This window comes from Dasypus novemcinctus, chromosome 1, assembly GCF_030445035.2.
Source record: "Dasypus novemcinctus isolate mDasNov1 chromosome 1, mDasNov1.1.hap2, whole genome shotgun sequence".
NCBI classification, from domain to species: domain Eukaryota; kingdom Metazoa; phylum Chordata; class Mammalia; order Cingulata; family Dasypodidae; genus Dasypus; species Dasypus novemcinctus.
This window is the reverse complement of record NC_080673.1, coordinates 151,438,641-151,461,021: the sequence shown is the minus strand read 5'-3', so window position 1 is coordinate 151,461,021 and position 22,381 is coordinate 151,438,641. Positions and strand designations below refer to the sequence as shown.

General features: G+C 36.5%; 2 protein-coding genes across 9 annotated transcripts in view; one reads left to right on the top strand and one right to left on the bottom strand.

The window, feature by feature from the left end:
* Nucleotides 1–1,367: 1,367 nt before the first annotated feature.
* PPAT (phosphoribosyl pyrophosphate amidotransferase) overlaps nucleotides 1,368–22,381 on the bottom strand; it is a 41,278-nt gene continuing 20,264 nt past the window's right edge. For 2 of the 3 annotated variants that reach the window (XM_071216481.1, XM_004460586.3), the window contains exons 2-11: nucleotides 19,221–19,287; nucleotides 18,267–18,473; nucleotides 16,629–16,741; nucleotides 16,393–16,538; nucleotides 15,830–15,902; nucleotides 15,208–15,359; nucleotides 14,543–14,670; nucleotides 8,657–8,878; nucleotides 7,912–8,032; nucleotides 1,368–5,844 (exon numbers count right to left, since the gene is read on the bottom strand). In XM_071216481.1, the coding sequence (XP_071072582.1) occupies nucleotides 5,648–5,844; nucleotides 7,912–8,032; nucleotides 8,657–8,878; nucleotides 14,543–14,670; nucleotides 15,208–15,359; nucleotides 15,830–15,902; nucleotides 16,393–16,538; nucleotides 16,629–16,741; nucleotides 18,267–18,470 (1,356 nt within the window). In that variant the 5' untranslated portion in view covers nucleotides 18,471–18,473; nucleotides 19,221–19,287 and the 3' untranslated portion in view covers nucleotides 1,368–5,647. The remainder of the gene's footprint in view (nucleotides 5,845–7,911; nucleotides 8,033–8,656; nucleotides 8,879–14,542; nucleotides 14,671–15,207; nucleotides 15,360–15,829; nucleotides 15,903–16,392; nucleotides 16,539–16,628; nucleotides 16,742–18,266; nucleotides 18,474–19,220; nucleotides 19,288–22,381) is intronic. The other variant, XM_023589422.2, reaches the window with a different exon arrangement.
* The window catches only part of PAICS (phosphoribosylaminoimidazole carboxylase and phosphoribosylaminoimidazolesuccinocarboxamide synthase), a 50,357-nt gene continuing 48,953 nt past the window's right edge, over nucleotides 20,978–22,381 (top strand). For 2 of the 6 annotated variants that reach the window (XM_058298062.1, XM_058298060.1), the window contains exon 1: nucleotides 21,000–21,383. In XM_058298062.1, the coding sequence (XP_058154045.1) occupies nucleotides 21,002–21,383 (382 nt within the window). In that variant the 5' untranslated portion in view covers nucleotides 21,000–21,001. Of the gene's footprint in view, nucleotides 21,384–22,381 lie in introns of all 6 variants that reach the window. The other 4 variants (XM_058298063.2, XM_058298059.1, XM_058298058.1 and 1 more) reach the window with 4 other exon arrangements.

Genomic DNA, 22,381 nt, shown 5'->3' with positions numbered 1-22,381 from the left:
AGGAGAGATAGCCACATAGAAACTGCAATAGCTTTTATAACTTGATGTTGGAAGTCATCATATATAACTCCATTATTTTTGCTACATTCTATCCATTAAAAGTCCAGCACAGAGAGCTATTAAGCTCTGCCTCTTTAAAGAAGAATCAAAGAATTTGTAGATGTCTAAATAGGTAACATAGACTTATGGCCTTTCTAAAAAAGACATTAAACAAATAACTATTTTGTCCCAATTGTGTCATGTGCTACAAGAGCAGATAACAGGGGGACCTAACTTTCTCTGGGAGTGGGGAGGATGGGAGTCAAGGATTTTGTCCCTGGAAAAGACACAATTGATAGTTACGTGAGGGGAAGCAGTGTGAGCTGGGAAGAGAGAATGAACATGCAAAGGGCTGGCAGGGTACTAGGGAAGGCATTTGATACTTCTTGGGTTTCAGGCGACTGGGTGAGATAATGGTGTCATTTACTATGGCAGGGCAATATAGGAAAGGAAGCAGATCAGTATGTCAAAGAAGCCAAACAAGCAATTTTCAATAAAGTAAATTCAATGATTGACAGAGTGCAGAGGCCCACTTGAGTCTCCTTTGTGCAGTCATCCTACTAGATGGTGTGGAAGATTCCTCAAAATTAAAAGCATTGGTTCCTGCATCCAACAACATTCTAGCTACATGGGAAGCTGGTTTCTACACCCAAAAACTACAGATTTATCGTGTATACTGCAGTTTATTTTAAAATGTCATTCTATGGATCATGCACTTTCCCAGAGGAGAGAGCATTCTGAGAGGAATTGACAAGGCTGTACTTGAAACTCAAAGAAAGAAGACAGTTTCATGAAAGAAGTCTATCTGTGAAAGCTAACTTTGTTAGATTCCAGGGCAGGAGAATCAGAGATATTTAAAATTGGTACATTCAGAAATAGTATAAACAAATTATTTAGAAACATAGAGATTAATAAGAGAAAAAGATTTAAATGTAGGTGCTTAGACTCTTCAGGAGAATGGTAATTTTTTGTTTTTCAACTTTTAGTATATATGCATGTATTATTTTGATTTCTAAAAGTACTCTCCAACACACTTTGGGAATCTAAGTCTCCTCTTCTGTGCACCTTCCTCATTTAGTGTTTCCACAAAACTTGTCACTATCATAGTACTTATTTAGCACTGCATTTGTAATTGTTTTCTAGTTTGATCTACTGCTAGTCCTGGATATTTCCCAGTTCCTTTTCAATAACAAGTGGTCAATAAATGCCTGGATCAGAGAAACAGGATGTGACTAGCTTGTGGCAAGTATGAGACCTGAATGTTGTCATTGTGCTATTCACCATAACACACGAAGTTATTACGAAAGAAATGCGCACACACATAAATATACATTTTACATATCTTTATCACCAAGGCATCACAAAGTCAAAAAAAAGTAGGTTTAGTTTAGTTCACAACAAGATAGATCCTGTGAAAACACATTTTCATCTTCTCTGCAGTTTATAATACTCTATATAACTTTTAAAGTACTTATACAACACGAGATTAAATCTGTCAAAAAATGGAATTTAATTGATTTCAGAAACTTATGAAATAAAAAGGTCATGATGGAAAAACATTAAGAAATCTGCAGAATTACCAAACTGTTGTAATACTACTTTCCATTATAAAACAACTCAATAAAACAAAAACTACAGAAAACACAAGTCAAATTAGGGATTTTGGTTTAGTATCTTCCCTGAGTCTCTTATTTTTAAAAAACCAAATGTAAGGTCGGCTCAAAATTTGGCCTGAAGGTCTTGCCTCCTCCGTGCTGCTATGGGGAAAAAATTCAAGACAAGATGCTATACAAGCTGAAATGGTCCCAGGGCTTTATTTTATTCAAAAGCTGATTTGCTTGTGCCACAGTTATCTGACCTGCTGGTACAGGTGAGCTTAAAGAGCTGTCAAGCCTGTGGTAATATAACACATGAGACTATACCAAACGAGGGTGAAAGATGCTCAGTTATTAATAAATATTAAGTTTCTAAATGGATATGGACACTATATAGATGAAATTTTGGTAACTTAACACAGAAACAAATTTTTATGTTTTTTAAAATTTTTACACAAATTGGGGTTGGAGGACATGTCTTCTTAAAATTCTAAATCTAAGAACTTCAAAAGACAAGATATTTTTACAATTTAAAAAAACAATTTGTTATATCCCAATAAAACAAAATAGAAAAAAGTGGATATTGGCACCCAATTCTGAAAAGTAGGTGTCTCCTTAACCCTTGTGGCAGTTTGAAATTATTTTATGAATCTCGAAACGAGAAATATTATGTTTGTAAATGAATCTATTCCTCTGGGTGTGATACCTTTTGACTGCATTAAATTCAGTCAAGATGCCTTTGATTAGAATGCTTAAGATTGCTTTAGGGCTTTTAATTGGGTTACAAAAAACAGAAATTGGTACCAGGAATGGGAGGAATGGGGTGGATTTCTGTTTTAGTTTGCCAAAGGGCTGGTGATGCAAAGTACCAGACATCTGTTAGCTTTTTTTTTTTTTTTTTTAGGTACTGGGGGTCTCATATATGGGAAGCCAATGCTCAGCCACTGAGCCACATTGGCTCCCAAGAGATGCGTTTTTTTCCTTGTTTGCTTTGCTTGTTTTGTTTTTTAGGAGGCACTGGGAACCAAACCCAAGACCTCTCATGTGGGAAGCAGGCGCTCAACTGCTTGAGCTACATCTGCTCCGCTGCTGGCTTTTGTAATGGGGATTTATTCAGGGTAAAAGCTTATAGTTCCCAGGTCATGAAATGTCCAAATCAAGGCATCTGCAGAGATTTTCACCGAAGTCAGCTACTGTTGATCCTGGTGTAGTTGCCACGTGGTGCAGCAAGATGGCATAGATCTCTGCCATCCCCTCCAGGATCTACTGTCTCCTGGAGTTAAGCTGTGAGCAATCAGGCATAGGGTTTGCCTTACTGGGCCTTAGGTCTTCGAGCTTGTTGGGGGCATGTTTTCCTACAGTACTCTCGCTCACACTGCAGAATCAAATATGCCAGCTTTCTATTCCTGTGTCTCTGTCTGACTGATTCTTTCTCTGCAAAGGAGTGAAGACTGAACCTTAGTCATGCTCACTGATGTAGTCCAAGACAAACTGTGTGCCTATAACCAATTTTGATGTAACTGTGTGCTTAGCATTGCTACTGAAATGATTTAAAGTTTTTGGAATATTGTGATGTAATGAATGTATTTTGCATATGGAAAGACAAGTCTTTTGAAATTCAGAGAATGGAGTGTGGCAGTTTGAAATTATTTTATGAATCCCAAAAAGAGAAAGATTCTGTTTGTGAACTAATCTATTTCTGTGGGTGTGAGACTCTTTCAATTGGACAGTGAAGTGTGACTTGGGTTGTGTCTCTGTCCTCTTGCTAGGTCTGATATAAACAGGAACACACAGGAATAGGGAGTAGAAAAAAGTGATTGGGTGGCAGACTTGGCCCAGTGGTTAAGGCGTCCGTCTACCACACGGGAGGTCCGCGGTTCAAACCCCGGGCCTCCTTGACCCGTGTGGAGCTGGCCCATGCGCAGTGCTGATGTGCGCAAGGAGTGCCCTGCCACACAGGGGTGTCCCACGCACAAGGCGTGCGCCCCGTAAGGAGAGCCGCGCAGCACGAAAGAAAGTATAGCCTGCCCAGGAATGGTGCCGCACACACAGAGAGCTGACACAACAAAAATAATTACAGATTCCTGTGCCGCTGACAACAGAAGTAGACAAAGAAGATGCAGAAATAGACACAGAGAACAGACAACCGGGGTGGGGGGGGAAGGGGAGAGAAATAAATAAATAAATCTAAAAAAAAAAAAAAAAAGTGATTATAAGTTGATTCTTGGATATCGACATACAATTCCAAAAAGTAGTTGTCTCCTTGGTCCTTGTGGCAGTTTGAAATTATTTTATGAATCAGAAAAAGAGAAATATTATGTTTGTAAACTAATCTATTCTACTGGGTGTGAAAAATTTTTGATTGCATTAAATGCAGCTCAGGGGTCTTTGATTAGATTACTTGCTAAGATTGCTTTAGGGCTTTTGATTGGACTACTCACTGACATGTCAGTGAGGCATGACTAAGGTTGAGTACCTTGCTGGGTCTGATATAAATGGAAAGACAGAAAAGAATCACTCAGACAGACAAAGGAAAGAAATCTGGCATATTTGATTCTGCAACGCGTGAGAGAAGATGGCAGGAAAACAGGAGCCTCTGAGAGGCTCAATGAGCTAGGCTCAGGGGAACTAATGTGGCTCAAGTACCATGTGGCAATTATGCTGACTTGGGTGAGAATCAAGTCTCTGCTGATGCCTTGATTTGCACGTCATGGCTTTGAACTGTAAGCTTTTACCCCAAATAAATCCTCATAATAAAAGCCAACAGATTTCTGATACTTTGCATCACTAGCCCTTTGGCAAACTAAAACAATCCTTACACAAAATTGTCCCTTACAATGTATCTACTTGCTCACTTAATTGCAATTATGTGTGTATATATGTGTGTGAATATACATAAATGTATGTATGTTTGATCAAGTATTGCATAAAAAAGCATAGTAGTCAAAGATTTGCTGGAATCTAAAAATTGTTTTTTAATTTCAAATGTACTACGTTACTTGCTGGACTAACGCTTTTAGGGCACTAAGTAGGATGGATCACACTTTCTAATCAAATGTAGGAAACCTTTATTTGTGTCTCTTCACATCATAATGAAAGTACAATTGTTAAGAGCCAACATTTCAAAAGCGAATAATAATGCACAGTATTAGAAATTCAGGGGTGAAATGATGACCCCTATCACCAAAAGTATGACACGTATTCACATTCTTACGTAGTTTAATAAGATAAGCATCACATTCACAGTTGGAGAAACTAAGGCACAAACAAATATGTTTGTGATTTGTCTAAGTTAGATAGGGAAGCCAAGGTCATAACCATAACCAGAACTCTAGAGGCTAGACACCTATGGGGCATAATGTATTCAAACTACAGGAAATGTTACATTTAACTCACCGTCCTGTCTGCATCACATCTCCACCTTGATCTAACCTCTTGCAAATCCTTTACAGCATGGACTGGACAAACACCACTTGCCATGTACCTTCTCTGATCAGATGATAAAGGCTAGTTAATGCTTGTATAAAGAAAAAAAAGAATACACATTGTGCTGTACTATATGAAATTAGCAAGGTTCAACTATGAAAATACTCTATAACTGAATTTCAACAACTCCCAAAAACCATTTCAAAATTCTCAAACTCTTGGGAAGATAGAGCACCTGGCATTCCCCTCTAAAACAAAAATTTACCTCTTCTTTTCATTACTGTTGAATATCTGAAATTAATTTTTCCAATTTCATAATTGGTAGCCTCAGAGTTTTACTAAACTACTATATAAAACTGAAAGGACCACACAAATTCCTAGATAACACCAAAATATTTACCTAGGATTATTAAAGAAAGCATAGCACTTTGGTAGCTTTTTCAGAAAAATCCCAAAACTAACAAAGGTAAATACAGGCATGTGTAATTTTACATTGTACCCACTGAGTAACAGTAACTCGATAATAAGGCGTAATTACTATAACTTCTTGAGCAACTTTATATCTTGTAATGACACCATTGCAAGAGCTACCATTCCAGTTCCACAGGGTATTCTCCAGTGAGACAGGCTGTACAATGACCGCTACTTTCAAAATATTTCAGACCATTTCCATTTTCATGAATCACAATTTCTTGCTTTTCTACTTTCTGTTTCTTAAATTTTATCCTTTCTCGTACAGATGAAACCAGTCCTTCCACTGATAGGTATACAACACTGTTTGCTCCTAGAGGGGAGAGAGGGAAGAGAAAAGGTCATAAAATTTCCTTTAGAAAGCAAGAATTCTCTCAAAAGAATAGTTAACAAATAGAAAAGCTTAAGCTAGATACTTGGATTACTTTTTTCAATTTGGGTACCTAATTTTTAAACTTAAATTTCTCCTTCAGCCTGAACATTTTTTTTTAATAATTAAAATTATTTTTTAAAATAATTTGAGGATCATTTATAGCAGTGCCTAAGGAAGTTGCATATAGAGTTGCCATGGGACCGGGCAATACCATTGCTAGGTATATACTCAGAAGAACTGAGAGCAGAGACATGAACAGATATCTGTATACCGATGTTCACAGCAGTGTTATTCATGATAGCCAAAAGTTGGAAACAACACAGGTGTCCATCAACTGATGAATGGATAAACAAATTTTGGAGAAAACACACGATGAAATATTATGCAGCAGTAAGAAGAAATGAAGTCGTGAAACTTATGACAACATGGATGAACCTGGAGAACATTATGTTGAGTGATGTAAGACAGACACAAAAGGACAAATCTGCATGATTGCCCTATTTGAACTAATTACATTATGTGAAATATAAATATATTATATGAAATATTAATGAGTAGAATTGCATAAGACCGTTTTTCTTGGAAACTGAATAAATGTAAGTCAATAATACAAAATGTTAATATCAAATAAGACAAAACAGAATAAAGCAAAACATTATACTAAGTGAAGGAGACTAACAGTACTATATATTGTATCATTCAATTTATATAAAATGTAAATATAAATCAATTTATAAAGATGAAAGGAGATTAGCGGTTATATAGGTCTAAGGAAGAAATGCTATGGGATGTGGTAGTCTTTCTTTTTGGAGCAATGTTATTGTTCTAAAATTTTTGAGATGATGATTATACAACATTGTGATTATACTAAAAATCATTGATTACACACTTTAGATATAACAGCCAGAAACAGCAGCTATGTATAGTGGGGGAAGCACAGAGGGATTGAGAGGTGAGGAATTTTCTTGTTTGACTGTTTTATGTTTATTATTATTATTGAAATAATGAAAATGCTCTAATAATGACTGAAGTGATAAATGCACAACTGTGATATAGCAAATACCATTGATTGTACACTCTGGATGAATTTTATTTTATTAATATGTATTAATAAAATTGATTTGTTATTAACAAATTTTAAATGGAATTTAGGGAATAAGAAGTTAAGATAGCAGTGGAGACATCGGGAGTAAATTTCTTAATTGAGAAAACTGATTTTGTAGTCAGGAAGATATGAGCTCAAATTTAAGCTCAACGTTACTTACCTTTCCTAAATCTTTTTTTTTTCATCTGTAAAATGAAACAATGCCAAATTGTAGGCTTTTTTGTAATGGCATTTTTTGTAATGGCTTTTTTGTAATGGTAATATAGATAAAGCATGTAATGTAGTTCCTGGCAATCAGTGAGTGCTCCTAATAATACCTATTAGGCTATCATTCAAAATATTTAACTTGTAAGGCAAGGGCATGACCAGTCAAAACAAACACCAGTCATATACAACCAGTATGGAGGTACCAGTGCACAATGGCTGAGAATCGATATGATAATTTGCTGACTTTGAAAGATAGATGTCTTATCAGGATGACCTAGATCTCCAAGTTTATTATAAAAAATACGCCTACATAGATTTTTATTTATTTATTTTTATGCACAACCAAATTACTCTATTTGGATCTGTGATAAATCTGTTTTTGCTTTTCTTGGGAACTGACCTTTGTGGAAAGCCTCATTCCCCAAGAGTAAGGAGTAAGTTCAAAAGTCACCTATTCTCAGAAGCTCTTCTTCCTTCTCCAATTTCACCTTGGCCTAGCTCTCCAACAGAGCACTTAGTCTGATGCCCTAAAATGTAAGCCAATCACTATTCAGAATAGTGTTTAACACCTGTTCAACTACTTTTAACAAAAATTGAACACTAGTCTTTATTAAAAGTGCAAAGATTTGTGAGTTTTGGAGTTTCTCTAATAATGAGTAATTAAAGATAAAGTTTAAAGAAATTTTAACACCTACCTAAATATTCTGCAATATTATCAAATTCTGGCTTATTGGCAATAAGCTCTTCTTTTGTGGGAATGTTTATTCCCATGAAGCATGGATATCTAATTGGTGGTGAAGCTACTCGAATGTGTACCTTGGAAAAGAAATCATTTCACATATTCATTATTTTGAGATTAACTACATTTCACACATGTTTAATTTTGAGATTAACATTATAATTATGCAAAATTTTCTTTCTTTGGTCAAATATAACATAAAATCGTCTTAAAGAATATTTAATAACAACATATGGAAAATAAGGAAAACTCAGAATGTTTCACTGAATTCATAACCAACTGAAATATTTAGCATTAGAATTAGTTTTGAAATTAAAATATAACAACGTGTCAAATTAATTGCACTGGGATTGTTTCTAAGTCTTCAAATGTAGAAAGTAATTAATACTCCACAGATGTAAGAAAAAAACATGTCTTTTTTCTAGTTTTTATTCGTTTTTAAGCTAATTTTATAAAAATTTTAAGTCTGTATATTTAACTTTTTGATTTAAGAACCACATTTAGTATATGGTATAATGTTGGCTAGTACATATACATATTACATATTTTCCACAGAGATTACTAAACCAATTTGATTTGAAAAGTATTAATTTTTAAAAACTGAAGTATCTGTTTTGATCCACTGTGCTTAGTTTTAGCTTTCATGCCATTATGACATTATTCATTATTGGTCCTCTAGAGTAGGTTTTAATATTACTTACCTCTTTTGCACCAGATTCTTTGAGCAATTTTATTATGGGAGAGATGGTATTGCCTCTCACAATAGAATCATCTACAAGAACAATTCTTTTGCCTATAAAGTTGTCTGTCAATACTCCGAATTTTTTTGCAACACCAAGTTGTCTTAACCGCATATTTGGTTGAATGAATGTTCTTCCTACATATCGGTTTTTACATAGCACTTCCACATATGGAAGTCCACACTGATAGAGTAGAAAGAAAAGCACAGTGAGAAGCAATATACAGAATATATTAGGCTCCTATTTTCTCTAAGTCATGTTGCCATTAACAGTGTATATGGAAAGTTACAAAGTATGGTTTTTGTCTCAATTCATCATCGGATTACAATTTTCCTTCATTATTCAAATGGTGAGGGAAAAAGGCAGAAAGAAAAAGCATTCATTTTGCTAGAATTTGTATTCCTTTCCTCAAATAAATATTACTATTATTCTATCTTGGAGGAGAATGCTGAACATATGAAAATATGGCAAAGAATAAATCACTGTTAGAAAAATTCATCTATTTTAAAATTTCATATCAGCCACAGAAATTAATGTAAACTTTTAGGCTAACAAGATGCTTTGAGGGAAGGTAAGTAATGTATCCACTTCTCAAGGTAATACTTCTTCTCTAAAATATTGCCACTGAATGAAAAAAAATCATTTATTAAAGTAAGATTAATCCCGAAACCTTCCTTTCTTTGACAAATTTTCTTTATAAGCAAGCATTTTTAATTCCACTGCTAGGAGAACAATTCACTGAATTGTGTCAATTGAAAGAAAAATACCAGAAAACCTGCAAGATGGCAGTGGAGTAAGGCGCTCCTAGAGTCAGCTCCTGCTACAGGGCAGTTAGTAAACACCCAGAGCTATCTGGAGTTAGCTGAAGCACCTGTTTGGGGGCTCCAGGAGACTAGAAGAGCATCCTGCCATATCCTTGAAGGAATGGAAGGAGGAGACTCATCATCTGCAGAGAAGACTCGTAAGTACAGCGCTCCACGCCACTTAGGTCAGAGCCCATCCTCCACTGGAGGCACAAGCTGCCTCCGGAACTGTTCCATGGCTGTAATTGAAAGCTCCACTTCCCAAAAATGGGGAGGAAGAGATGGCGGGCACCAACTTCAGCTACTGATAAGTAAATTCAGCAGGCTAAAGTATAATCAGCTAAAGTTTGAACTGGTCTAAGTCAGAAAGAGGCCAGTAGCTGCCATCTTAACTCCGGGCCTGGCAAGAGGAGAAGCAGGGTGGACTGACAATCAGTGTTGGTTGGGATCAGTTTTTTTCCATCCAGATCAGACTGCAGCTCTAACATAAGCACCAACCCCACCTCCAGCTGGGAGGAAGCTGGGAAGACCTGTGCCAGCCTCTCTGGGAAATTATGAGCCAAGCCACAGAGGCCAGTGATTATCCTACTTTGGCAGGGTAAGTGCCCCAGGAACTATTCTGTGGCTGGAATTTGAAGTTCCATTTCCCAAAAACGGGAGGAAGAGACAGTGGCCCACCAATTTCAGCTACTGATTGGTGGATTTGGCTGGCTAGAGTATAACCCTAAGAACAGCTAAAGTTTGAACTTGTCCAGGTCAGAAAGAAGCCAGTAGCTGCCATTTTGACTCCAGCCCCAACCTGAGGGGAAGCTGGGCTGTCAGAAAATCACAATGACAGTAGGAACCTGTTTCAGCCCCACCTCTGGCAGGGAGAAGATTGGCGGGTCCTGCACCAGCCTATCCAGGTAACTGCAGGTACATCTGGCTGGCACAGACTGAATAATCAGCAGTCTATCAGGGCAACCGCAGTCCTCTTGGATGCACATTGCACAGACTGCGGCGCATACCTGCAGCTCCATCCCCACCCCAGGCAGGGGAGAAAGGGGTGTGAAGTTTCATCAGTCTCTCTGGGCAACTAGAGTCTAGGCCTGCACAACTTGGATTATTCCATACAGCTGTGACTCTGTCCCTCCCCTGGCAAATGAGAAGAGTTGGGAGAAATTTCATCGGTCCCAGGGGTAATGAGGGCAGCTTGAGCCTCCACAGCTTATAGCACCAACTACACCCTTGGTTCCTACTGCACAACCAGTGTTGCAAGACAGAAATGGCAAGAAGCCTTAAATTAAAGAGAAAAACTGCACCCAGAATGAATACTCTAGTAAGCCAGGAGCCAAGACACCAACAAAAAATTACAATCCACACCAAGAAACAGGAAGATATGCCCATTTAAAGGAACTTACGATATTCTACTATAGAACTATTGTGACTAGTAATGGAAGAAACTATAGCATTGATCTGGAGAAAGTGGCCATGGTAGCTGCTGAGGGCAGGGAGAGGGAAGAAGAGATGAGATGTGGAGGAATTTTCGGGTTGTGGAGTTGTCCTAAATGATATTGCAGGGACAGACACTGCAATATCCTGCCATAACCCACTGAATGTACTGGGGAAGAGTGTAAACTACAATGTAAACTATAATCCATGAGGTGCAGCAGTGCTCTAAAATGTATTCACCAAATGCAATTAATGTGCCACAATGATGAAAGAGGTTGATGATGTGGGAAGAGTGGGGGGTGCAGTGTGGGGTATGTGGGAACCTCTTACATTTTTTAATGTAACATTTTTTGTGATCTATGCACCTTAAAAAAAAAAGACAATTTAATAAATAAAGGAAGATAAGCCTCCAGATGACATAAAGGAGTTGAGACAACTAATCACAGATGTTCAAAGAAATCTCCTTAATAAATTCAATGAGATGGCTAAAGAGATTATGGACATAAAGAAAACATTGGGCTTTCTGCTCTAGAGCTCATGAGACAGAAATCAAGAAAACATTGGGGGAATCAGACTTGGCTCAATGGATAGAACAGCTGCCTATCACATGGGAGGTCCAGGGTTCAAACCCAGGGCCTCCTGACCTGTGTGGTGAACTGGCCCATGCGCAGTGCTGATGTGTGCAAGGAATGCCGTGCCATGCAGGGGTATCCCCCACGTAGGGGAACCCCATGCACAAAGAGTGCGCCCCTCAAGGAGAGCCACCCTGCACGAAAGAAAGTCCAGCCTGCCCAGGAGTGGCACTGCACACAGAGAGCTGATGCAGCAAGATGACACAACAAAAAGAGCCACAGATTCCAGGTGCCACTGACAAGAATACAACAGAGAAGAACACACAACAAATGGACACAAAGAGCAAACAACTGGGGAGGCTGGGGAGAGAAATAAATACAAATAAATCTTAAAAAAAAAAGAAAACATTGGATGAGCACAAAGAAGAATTTGAGAACATACACAGGAAAATAGCAGATCTTATGGGAATGAAAAGCGCAAAAAATGACATTAAAAAAACACTGGAATTATATAATAGCAGATTAGAAGAGGCAGAAGAACGGATTGGTGAGGTTGAAGAAATGGCTTCTGAAAGTAAATGTACAAAAGAAAAGATGAAGAAAAGAATGGAAAAAAATTGAACAAGGTTTCAGGGAACTAAATGACAGCAAAAGGCATGCAAACATACGTGTCATGGGTGTCCCAGAAGGAGAAGAGAAGGGAAAAGGGGCAGAAGGAATATTTGAAGAAATAATGGTAGACAATTTCCCAACCCTACTAAAGGACATAGATATCCATATCCAAGAGGCACAATGTACTCTCCCATCTGAAAAAATCCAAATAGACCAACTCTGAGACACATACTAATCAGAATATCAAATGCCAAAGACAAAGAGAGAATTCTGAGAACAGCAAGAGAAAAGCAATGCATAACACGTAAAGGATACCCAATAAGATTAAGTGCTGTTTTCTCACCAGAAACCAAGAATGCAAGAAGACAGTGGTGTGATATATTTAAGATACTACAAGAGAAAAACTTCCAGCAAGAATCTTATATCCAGCAAGACCGTCTTTCAAAAATGAGGGTGAGTTTAGAATATTCACAGATAAACAGAAACCAAGAGAATTTCTAACCAAGAAAACAGATTTTCAGGAAATACTAAAGGGTGTGCTAGAGCCTGAAAAGAAAAGAAAGGAGAGAAAGGCCTAGAAGAAAAGTCTAGAAATGAAGATTATATCAATAAAACTAAAAGTCTCAAAAAAGTGGTGAAAATAAAACATGACAGATAAAACTCAAATAGTCAGGAATAAACTAACGATATAAAACACTTGTATTCAGAAAACTGCAACTCAATGTTAAAATCAAAAAAGGCCAAATAACTGGAAGAACATCCCATGTTCATGGACTGGAAGATTAAATATCATTAAGATGTCAACTCTACTCAAATTGATATACAGATTCAATGCAATCCCAAAAAAAAGTCCACCACCATTTTTTTTAATTGAAGACATGATTATCAAATTTATTTGGAAGGGTAAAGGGTCCTGAATAGCCAGAAACATCTTAAAAATGAAAAGCAAACTCTCTAGACTTTGAATTATATAATGCCTAGATATAGTGGTAAAAACAGCATGGTACTGGCATAAAAACAGACACATAGACCAAAAGGAGCAAAATTGATAGCTCAGAAACAGACCTTCACAGGTATGACCAAGTGATTTTTGACTAGCCTGTCAACCCCACAGAGCTCGGGCAGAACAGTCCCTTTAACAAATGGTGCTGAAAGAACTGGATATCCATAGTCGAAAGAAGGAAAGAAGACCCCTATCTCATACCTTATCCAATAACTCAAAATGGATAAAAAACCTAAAAATAAAACCAATAACCATAAAGCTTCTAGAAGAAATTGTAGGAAAGTAGCTTCAAGACCTGGTGGCAGGTGGTGGATTCTTAAAAGAGATCAGAAGAGGACTGAGATGGACTACTAATGTTTAATGTATGTAGTAGTTTTAATTAGCTTTACTGTAAAAGTATGGAAATGTACAGAGTGGATGGTAACAAATAGTTAACAGCTAGTTTATAAATGGGGATGTGGCTGAAAATGGTAGTCTAGGTATGTAAATGCCAATGAACAGAATGATAGAGAATATTGTAGGAACAGAATAGCACTGTAAATCAGGAGGTGGATGAGAACTGTGGTTGATGGTACAGATGCAAGAGTGTCCTTTCTTAGCTAGAGCAAATGTACATCACTTACAGGGTAGTGGGAAAGTGGAGAAGCATGGGAAAAATACAGCTGGAGTGACCTATAGAGTGTGGTTAGCACTAATAATGTAATATTCCTGCATCTATGTCAAAGATGTACTGTGTTGATAATGGGGCAGTATGGAAAATGTGTGCCAAATGTATGCTATGGATGTGGTAACAAAAAGATGATATTATATTATTAGTAACAAATGTTCCAGCACAGTGTGGTGTGTTAATAGAAGGGGTGTTGTTTGGGAATTCTGCACATGTGCATGATTGTTTTATAAGTTTACAGCTTCTATCATAAAAATTTTTAAAAATAAAATAAAAAATAGGGTGGTTTGGGGGAAAATACATCAAATATTAAGGACTATAATTAGTAGTAAGATTTTGACAATATTCTTTCATAATTTGTAACAAACATCTCACGACATTGCAGGGTATTGGTGGAGAGTTGATGTATGGGACCCCTGTATGATATTATGCATGTTTGCTTCGTGTTCACAACTTTTACTGTACACTTATTGTTTATGTATGTTCATATATAAATGATATAATAATAATGGGGGGGTTGGGGGAAAATACTTTGGTAGTAGTAATATTTTGACAATGCTCTTTAATCATTAGTTAAAAAGGTTTAACAACAATGCAAGATGTTAGTGGTGGGGGGAGGTGCAAGAGTCCTCTATGATGTTACATATGTTTGTTTTGTAAGTTCACAACTATTACTGCACACTTATTGTTTATGTATATGTATGTATGAGTAATATACTTGAATAAATTTAAGAAAAATAAAAAAATAAAAGAAAATACCTTTACTGCATAACCAAGGGCAGCAGGTGTAGCAGATTCTGGCACAGTGCTGACCAAGTCTGCATCCACAGGTGCTTCAATTGCCAACTGCTGACCACAACGGTATCTGACTGTGTAAACCATTTGGTCTGGTATGTTTGGAAAAGAGATTATTTTACTTGATATGATAGGACATGACATTGCTAGTATAAAAACCTAGTTTTCCTAGGATGGTTCAGATTGAGTATGAAAAAAAGCAAGTTGTACAAAAACACTAAAGTGGGAAAATGTTTGACAAACTTCGGAAGGCTTATCTTTCAGAACAGGCTCTTAAGGGTGTACGGAATTGGATTTATAATATCTGGCATTGTAAGAACTTTGTAAATTATTAGATGATTCAAATAGTCATAAAGTAGCAAACTGACTATAACTTTTTAAAGAATCTGACCTGAATACAAATGTGAAATTCCTGATCCTTTACACTAAAAGAAAAAGAAAAAGAAAATCCAAGAATTGAATGAAAGGGGAAATTAGTGATGTTATAACTTGTAGGTTAGGCCACATATCCAAAACATATAACTATGTGCTTTGAAAAACTAGGTAAATCTCTGGGCCAAGAACTGCCAGGTATCAATGAGATAAATACAAGTTATATCAGCAATATCAAAGAAAAGAAATTTTCTTACCTTCAAATATACTATCTGGTCTAGCAAAATAAACATATTCAAATATACAAAAAGCCATTGGGTTTCCTTCAGACCTTGATATAGTATCAAGAGTTTGGACATTATATTTGGATATTTTCACAATTTCTCCAGGCCGGACTTCACGAAAATATCTTGGTAAACAATTTAAAGAAAGAAAGCTTTTAATAAACTAGCCCTCCAGGTTGAGAATAACACCTTTTATATTATAAAGTACATATTAAGCCCCCAATCCCCTTATAGAGAGAAAAAAGGTTTAGCTTAACATAAAGTTTAGAGAAAACATAAGGCACAGCATTTATAAATGTTTTCTTGAACATCAAAAAGAAAACTTTTTTCATATAAAAATCTAAAGAGGGAAGCAGCTGTGGCTCAAAGACTTGAGCTCCTGTTTACCATTTGGAGGACCTGGGTTTGATATCTTGGACCTCCTGGTTAAAAAAAAAAAAAGGTGTTCTAGACCTGTGCAGTGTGGAGAGGCACAGGCCCCCGTGAAGCAGCGCACCAAAAAGACAATGATGGAACCAGAGAGGGAAAAAAAAAATCAAAAGAAAAACCTCTATGAATGCAGAAAAGCTACTATACTGAATGAAGTAAAACTTACCTTGCCCCAATAGATAAAAAGCTACAAGATTCTGAAGATATCACCCATCCTTCTGTTTCTGAGGATTTTTTCTCTGTAAATCACAATACAATAAATTCAGTGAGTACAATCAAGAAATTTTAAAAGATGTTACCTATTCAAGTGAGCAATTAACTACCAAATAGATAAATAGAAAAACTCACAGAATACCCATTTCTATGACTTTAAGAACACAGATTTTCATTTGGCTTGGCCAAATATAAAATGATCTTTCAAAATTCTTTCTAAGATTAAGACTCTATGGCTTGAATAAGATATAAGTCCAATTAAAAGGAAATTTCTAGTGTAGAAATGAAAAAGCTCGGCAAAGGATATAAAGAATCAATTTACATAAGAAAAAATAGGAATGCCCAATAAATACATGAAAAAATGTACTTTAAAAACAAAGAATACCATTTTTTTCTGTTTTACCTACCCCTTCTTCACCCATAACATTCTCATATCTAAAGATTTCAGGTATGCCAGCAGTAAAAAAATGACTGTGCTAAACATTAGGAAGTTTTATCCCTTCTGAAGTTCATTACCTTTTTCATTTATATCAGATATAGGTATAAGACGACCAATGCACAGAGGCCGGTTTCCATAAGGATCTCGGACTGCATATATAACATCTTTGTGCATAATAAGCAGGGAATATGCTGTAGGTGCCTCCTTCATTAAGTTTTTAATCCTGAAATTAATGAAACTGAGTGAATAAACTTCAGTTACAAACACATATACCAGAGATGCAAAAGTTTAGTCCAAGTTTATTTATAGTTACCTTGCTACCCAGTCTGGGGTGTCATCTCGTTCCTGAGGAGGGGTATATGCCAGTAATTGGGTAATCATTTCACTATCAGAACTTGTCGACAGACCAATACCATGACGCAGAAGCTATTTAAAAAGGAGAAAAGTCTAATCATCAGAGGGGAAGCTTCACCCCAACTCCTCACCCAGTGGCTCACCATAATAAAAAGGAAATCAGGCATTCTCTTGATGCTCAGTTATGAAAATCTTGCATTCCACAAATGGTATGTGTATACTAATGACTGAGAATCACTGCTAGAGGCAATGACAAGTGTGCTTTAGGAGATACACAGAAAAGCTTTTGAAAACTAAGTTTAAAGGAAGGTAAACCTGTAATGGGTGGCAGTGGTGGGGAAGGGTAGCCAGGGCTTTTTCTCCCTCAACACGCCTGATGAAGAGGACACATTCCACAAGAAAGAGCGGCAAATTCCAGTACTGACTCTAATGCTAGGTTTGGTGCTTAACCATCCTGATTATCACTTAGACAGAAGAGAGGAAGTGACTATATTAAATAATTAAATATAGACGATGTATTAATACCAGTTCAGTGTACTCTATGATGATTAGAGGTTCTGAATAAGAATAAGGACAAGGGCATCACTCTTAACAGGCATAGACTGGAGGCTACAGAACGCAACAGAACATTTTCAAAAGACAGCTAAATGTAGAGGTGAAGCCTAAACTCTGGGTAAGGAGTTATGTCTAGAATTAATGACCTAGAAATTGATTGGAAATGAACTCACTAGTGAGCACTAAGTGGTGAGGTTTAAGTAAATTTACCTCATATTTATCTTTGTGTGATTACCTGGATTTTAAATGAATCGTTACACTCTTTCTTTGGGTGAAAGAAAAGGGTATTCTCTTCAACCTCTGTACTAAGGGGATGATAGTGCATGCATGTTGTGAGGGACCATCCTACTACTAAATACCAGCTGGTTCTGAGGTCACCATACCAAGAACCTAAGAAACCTGACATCAATTAATGAACAGCTAGAATACATAAGAAGCTATCAAAAATAGAAAAAGACACCACACACTTCAAAAAGGAAGAGGAAATGATTGATGAAGACATAGGCACCAATCTGACACCACTAACACAGAAAACTCCCAACATGCCATGAAAGAAGAGTATAAGTAAATTCTTTGCCCCTTCTCCCAGGTAAATTTTAGTTTCCCATGATTATTTCCAAAATATATTTGTCACCTTCAAGTTCATGCTTAATTTTCTTATGCTTTGAACATGGGGAATAAGTTAAACAGATGCTAAGAATCCATAAACTCCAATTTGTCTGTGCTTTCGCCATTCAACCACAAATCAACTTTTCCAAATTTCCACTCTAACGCAGTGCATCAGAATCACCTTGGGAGCATATAAAAACGCAGATTCTCAGCACTTCCCCTCCTCCAGATACTGGGGTGTTATCTTGGAATCTGTAATAATAGCAAGTATTCCAGGTAATTCTGATGCAACTCTATTTTGCAGTTAGACAACAGGTGGTGACAATTAGAAAATGCCCTTTACCAAGATCCTCAATAAATTCTTTTCATTAATTAATCCCAATAGTGAGAAAAGCACTTAAACAAACAAACACACACACACACACACACTTACCTTTTTCCTTAATCGGGCAGCATTAACCAATTCGCCATTATGTGCCACGGCTATTTTCCCATGAAGTGTTTCAACAACAAAAGGCTGACAATTTTCTAATTCACAGTTTCCTGTAGTAGCATACCTTGTATGTCCAATTCCAAGATTTGAAGTATATAATTTCTTTAAATTGTCTTCTGTGAAGACATGATTTACGAGGCCCATACCCTTGCAAAATCAAAAGTAAAAATGCATTTTAGCGGGAAGCGGATTTGGCTCAACTGACAGAGTATCTGCCTACCATATGGGAGATCCAGGGTTCAAACACAGGGCCTCCTGACCTGTGTGGTGAGCTGGCCCATGCGCAGTGGGGATGTGCACAAGGAGTGCCGTGCCATGCAGCGATGTCCCCTGCACAGGGGAGCCCCATGTGCAAGAAGTGCGCCCCATAAGGATATCTGCCCTGCGTGAACAAAAGCACAGCCTGCCCAGGAGTGGTGCTGCACACATGGAGAGCTGACGCAACAAGATGACACAACAAAGAGACACAAATTCCAGTGCCACTGACAAGAATGCAAGCAGATATAGAAGAACACAGAGAGCGGACAACAGGCGGGGAAGGGGAGAGAAATAAATAAAAAGTAAATCTTTAAAAAAAAATTCATCTTAGAGAAAACAGAAAATGGTATGGCTAGCAAATAATAAAAGCTCTGCTGGGCCCTTTGCTTCGGCAACACCAAGTTAGACAATACAGTTGTCTTAATACCTGTTTTTCAGAATTCTAATCTTAAAATACTATCACCGGGAAAGAGATACATCCAAATTTGACAAATTTTAGATAAAAAGTTGTGAATGTCTGATCTAAAGAGTATATTACTTCTAATTGCAAATGATTTCTTCAACTCCCTAACCCCCCTATATAAATTATCTGGTTATTATTACCTTTATAATCATTTTTTTAAAATGTTCAAATACCTTGTGTGTTTTGAATGTTGGCACTGTATTTCCATCACTGGTCACAATACCAGCACTCTCCTGACCCCTGTGAATATAAAAAGTTATCAATGGTTAAATTAGCATAATTGGTAAGTTTCTTAAAGATACTTTTTTCAACAAAGCGTCCATGAACTCTGTCTGACAACACACTCAGTGCTACATTACTAGTACCTTCTACATTCAGAATCAGTACATTTTATTGACTTTACTAATGACTAGAATAGAAGCAGATGGTATTGTTCTAACTACATGCCAGGCACTGTGCTAAGCACCTTATTACAAGAATGATTTGATTTGGTTTTCATGCCAATCCTATGAAGTACTATTATGACTATCCTCATTGTACAGATAAGGAAACTAAAAGAAAAATAAGTTAAGCAACTTCCCATTGTCATACAGAGCAATGTAGTATAGCCAGGGTTAGGACTCAGACAATCTGACTCTAGAACTTGTGCTTCTTTTTTTTTTTTTTTTAATGATTTTGTCTTAATTTTTAAAATATTACATTTAAAAAATATGACTACCCCCTAGAACTTGTGCTTCTAATCTTTGTACTTATGACCCCCAAATAAGGTCTCAACGAGATGAATATGTAGATATAAATGAAACAATATACAAAAAACTGGTAAAATGCTTAATTCTGATTACTGGAAATGTAAATAACATTTATTTTTTTTTGCTTTTCTGCATTTTCTAAATTTTCTCCAGCAAGTATCTTTCACTTTTACTATCAGAAAAAAAGTAAATGTTGTTTTTAAAAACCCTAAATTGACCTTGTACCCATTCTGCTTCCCATACCTGTATTCTGTTTCCTGCATTAGTGTTCTTAGGTGATGACACAGAGAAGAAATCCAAAAGATAAGATGGAGGTAGGGTAATACAGTTAAGTTAAAACTTAAAGAGGTTCTATGGGGAGCCTGTGTAGGTCAGTGGCTGAGTGATGGCTTCCCACAGATGAGGTCTATAAATATTAGATATACATATACTGACAAATTGTTTCAAAGAATATGTGTATCAGAGTAGAAATATTTTACTATATCTGTATGTATACATCAATAATTGTTAATACATGGGTCTGAGTTACTTGGTAAAAATATTAAAAATTACAAAATTACATATTGCAATTGTTTAGGCATTTTAATAGCAAGATAAACGACAGCATATTAAATGTATTTGCAAAGTAAAATCTAAAAACTCAAATGGAAATTATTTTACTTTAATGCATTAAATACTAAAGATAGACACAATATTATATAAGCTTTAAGAGTAAATAAATTGTGATTTAGGATTTATTTAGTGAAATGATTTAGTCTTAAATTAATTGACGCTAGAAGAATAGGTGATTCATGTCAGACAGAAAGTCATTAAAATATTGTTAAGTTATAAACATCAGTGCAGAAACCACCTCTGCCAACCATTTCCAAAATAATTTTAAAAATCAACAATCATTTGGTAAAATAGAGTAAATTATGTAAGAAAAGAAATACACACCAAAAAAATGGTTTCTTTCTTTTGGTGTTGTCTCAAGGGTAATTCTTTCTTAAAGAAAGAAATAAGCTTAGGAATCATTTTGATCCAAGCTGCTTTAATCACAAAGCCTGCTCATTTGGCAGTTTCTCAAGTTACTCCCCTCGGGCGGCTTGAACCAGTTAAACTAGATCCTTTCCGCTCAGCAGAGCTTATTGACAACCAGCCGTCTGGTTTCCTAGGAAACAAAACCTTGGCTAGAAATAGTGAATCATTTCCAGGTCACTTTCAACATGGAGAGTGGAGCAGGAAAGCACTGGACTGAGGAGGAGGTTAAAGCTTTGCTAAGTGTCTGGGCAGAAAAAAATATACGAAAACAACTTTATGGAACACTAAGAAATAAAGGAATATTTATTTACATTGCTAAAAGGCTGCAAGCATTAGGAGTATACAGAGATTGGAAACAGTGTCGGGCAAAGTACAAAAATCTCAAATATGAATACAGAACAGTTAAATATGCCCACAACTCTGGAGACAGCTCTAAAACTATGAAGTTCTTCCATGATTTGGATGTGATCCTGCAGTATGAACCTGCCACACAATTAACGGAGAAGGATGCAAATGGCAGGCGCCTGGCAACGCTCAACCCAAGTACAGCCCCAGAGAAGACTGAAGGTAAAAAGGAAAAGTACTATTCTCTTGTTTTTACCTAACGAATTGTAAGAGCACAGAACATTTAAGGCCATATGATACATATGGCCGGAAATATCAAGGTTGAGAGGAAAAAAAACAACAAACTATTTTGCACAGGGTAAAAATTAATTTAAAAAAAAAAAAGGTTACTACTACCACTTCTTGAAAAAATACATTAAAAATGACATTAACTGCTAGTGCAAACTGCTTCTTTGGCATGTCAGAAATGCCTTTAAAATATGGACTGGGTTCTGAAAATATTTCAGGTTTTAATTTTATAAGAGCTTCAAAAACAAAAAAATCCAAAATACTACTCAACTATTACTGTTCCACAGCTCTAAACAAGATAGTACTTTCTGCTCTACTTAAATGTTCCCACTTGACTAATTTATAAATAAAAGTACTAAAATGTGCAGTAATGATAAATACTTCTTTATTACTCATTGGAAAAACAGCTCAATTTTAGGAGGAAGTAAAAAAAAATTAATAGGTTAAAGGATTTAGAGATTAAAACAAGGTTCTTGACCTGCTGGGTTAAGCCCAACACTAGTTACATAGGGCTTGCTGATTGTCTGTAGAAGTGCTTGCATCACTAGGCAAAGTGGGGAGTAACAGCAGTAATGAGATTTCTTCCACAGCCAAAGTCTTACAGATGCTGTTTTTAAGAGCAGTTGTTCAATTCCAAGTACCTGTAACAACTGTCTATGTGCACCATGTGCAAAGCACTGAGCTTCACGCAGTTAGAGAATGAAACCTAGAGAAAAGAGGGAATCCATGAATAAATGTAACATCTGAGAGAAAATGTAAAGTGGCATAATAAAGGTACCAAAAGAGAAGTGGGTGGAAAGAGATTATATTTGGATTAATTTGGATTAGCTGAACTTCCTGTTTAAAACTCAATAATCACATGGTAAAAATCTACTCCCTTTACATTTCTGATACTAAATAACGACAGGTTGGCTTGATGTAAAAGATGTGGA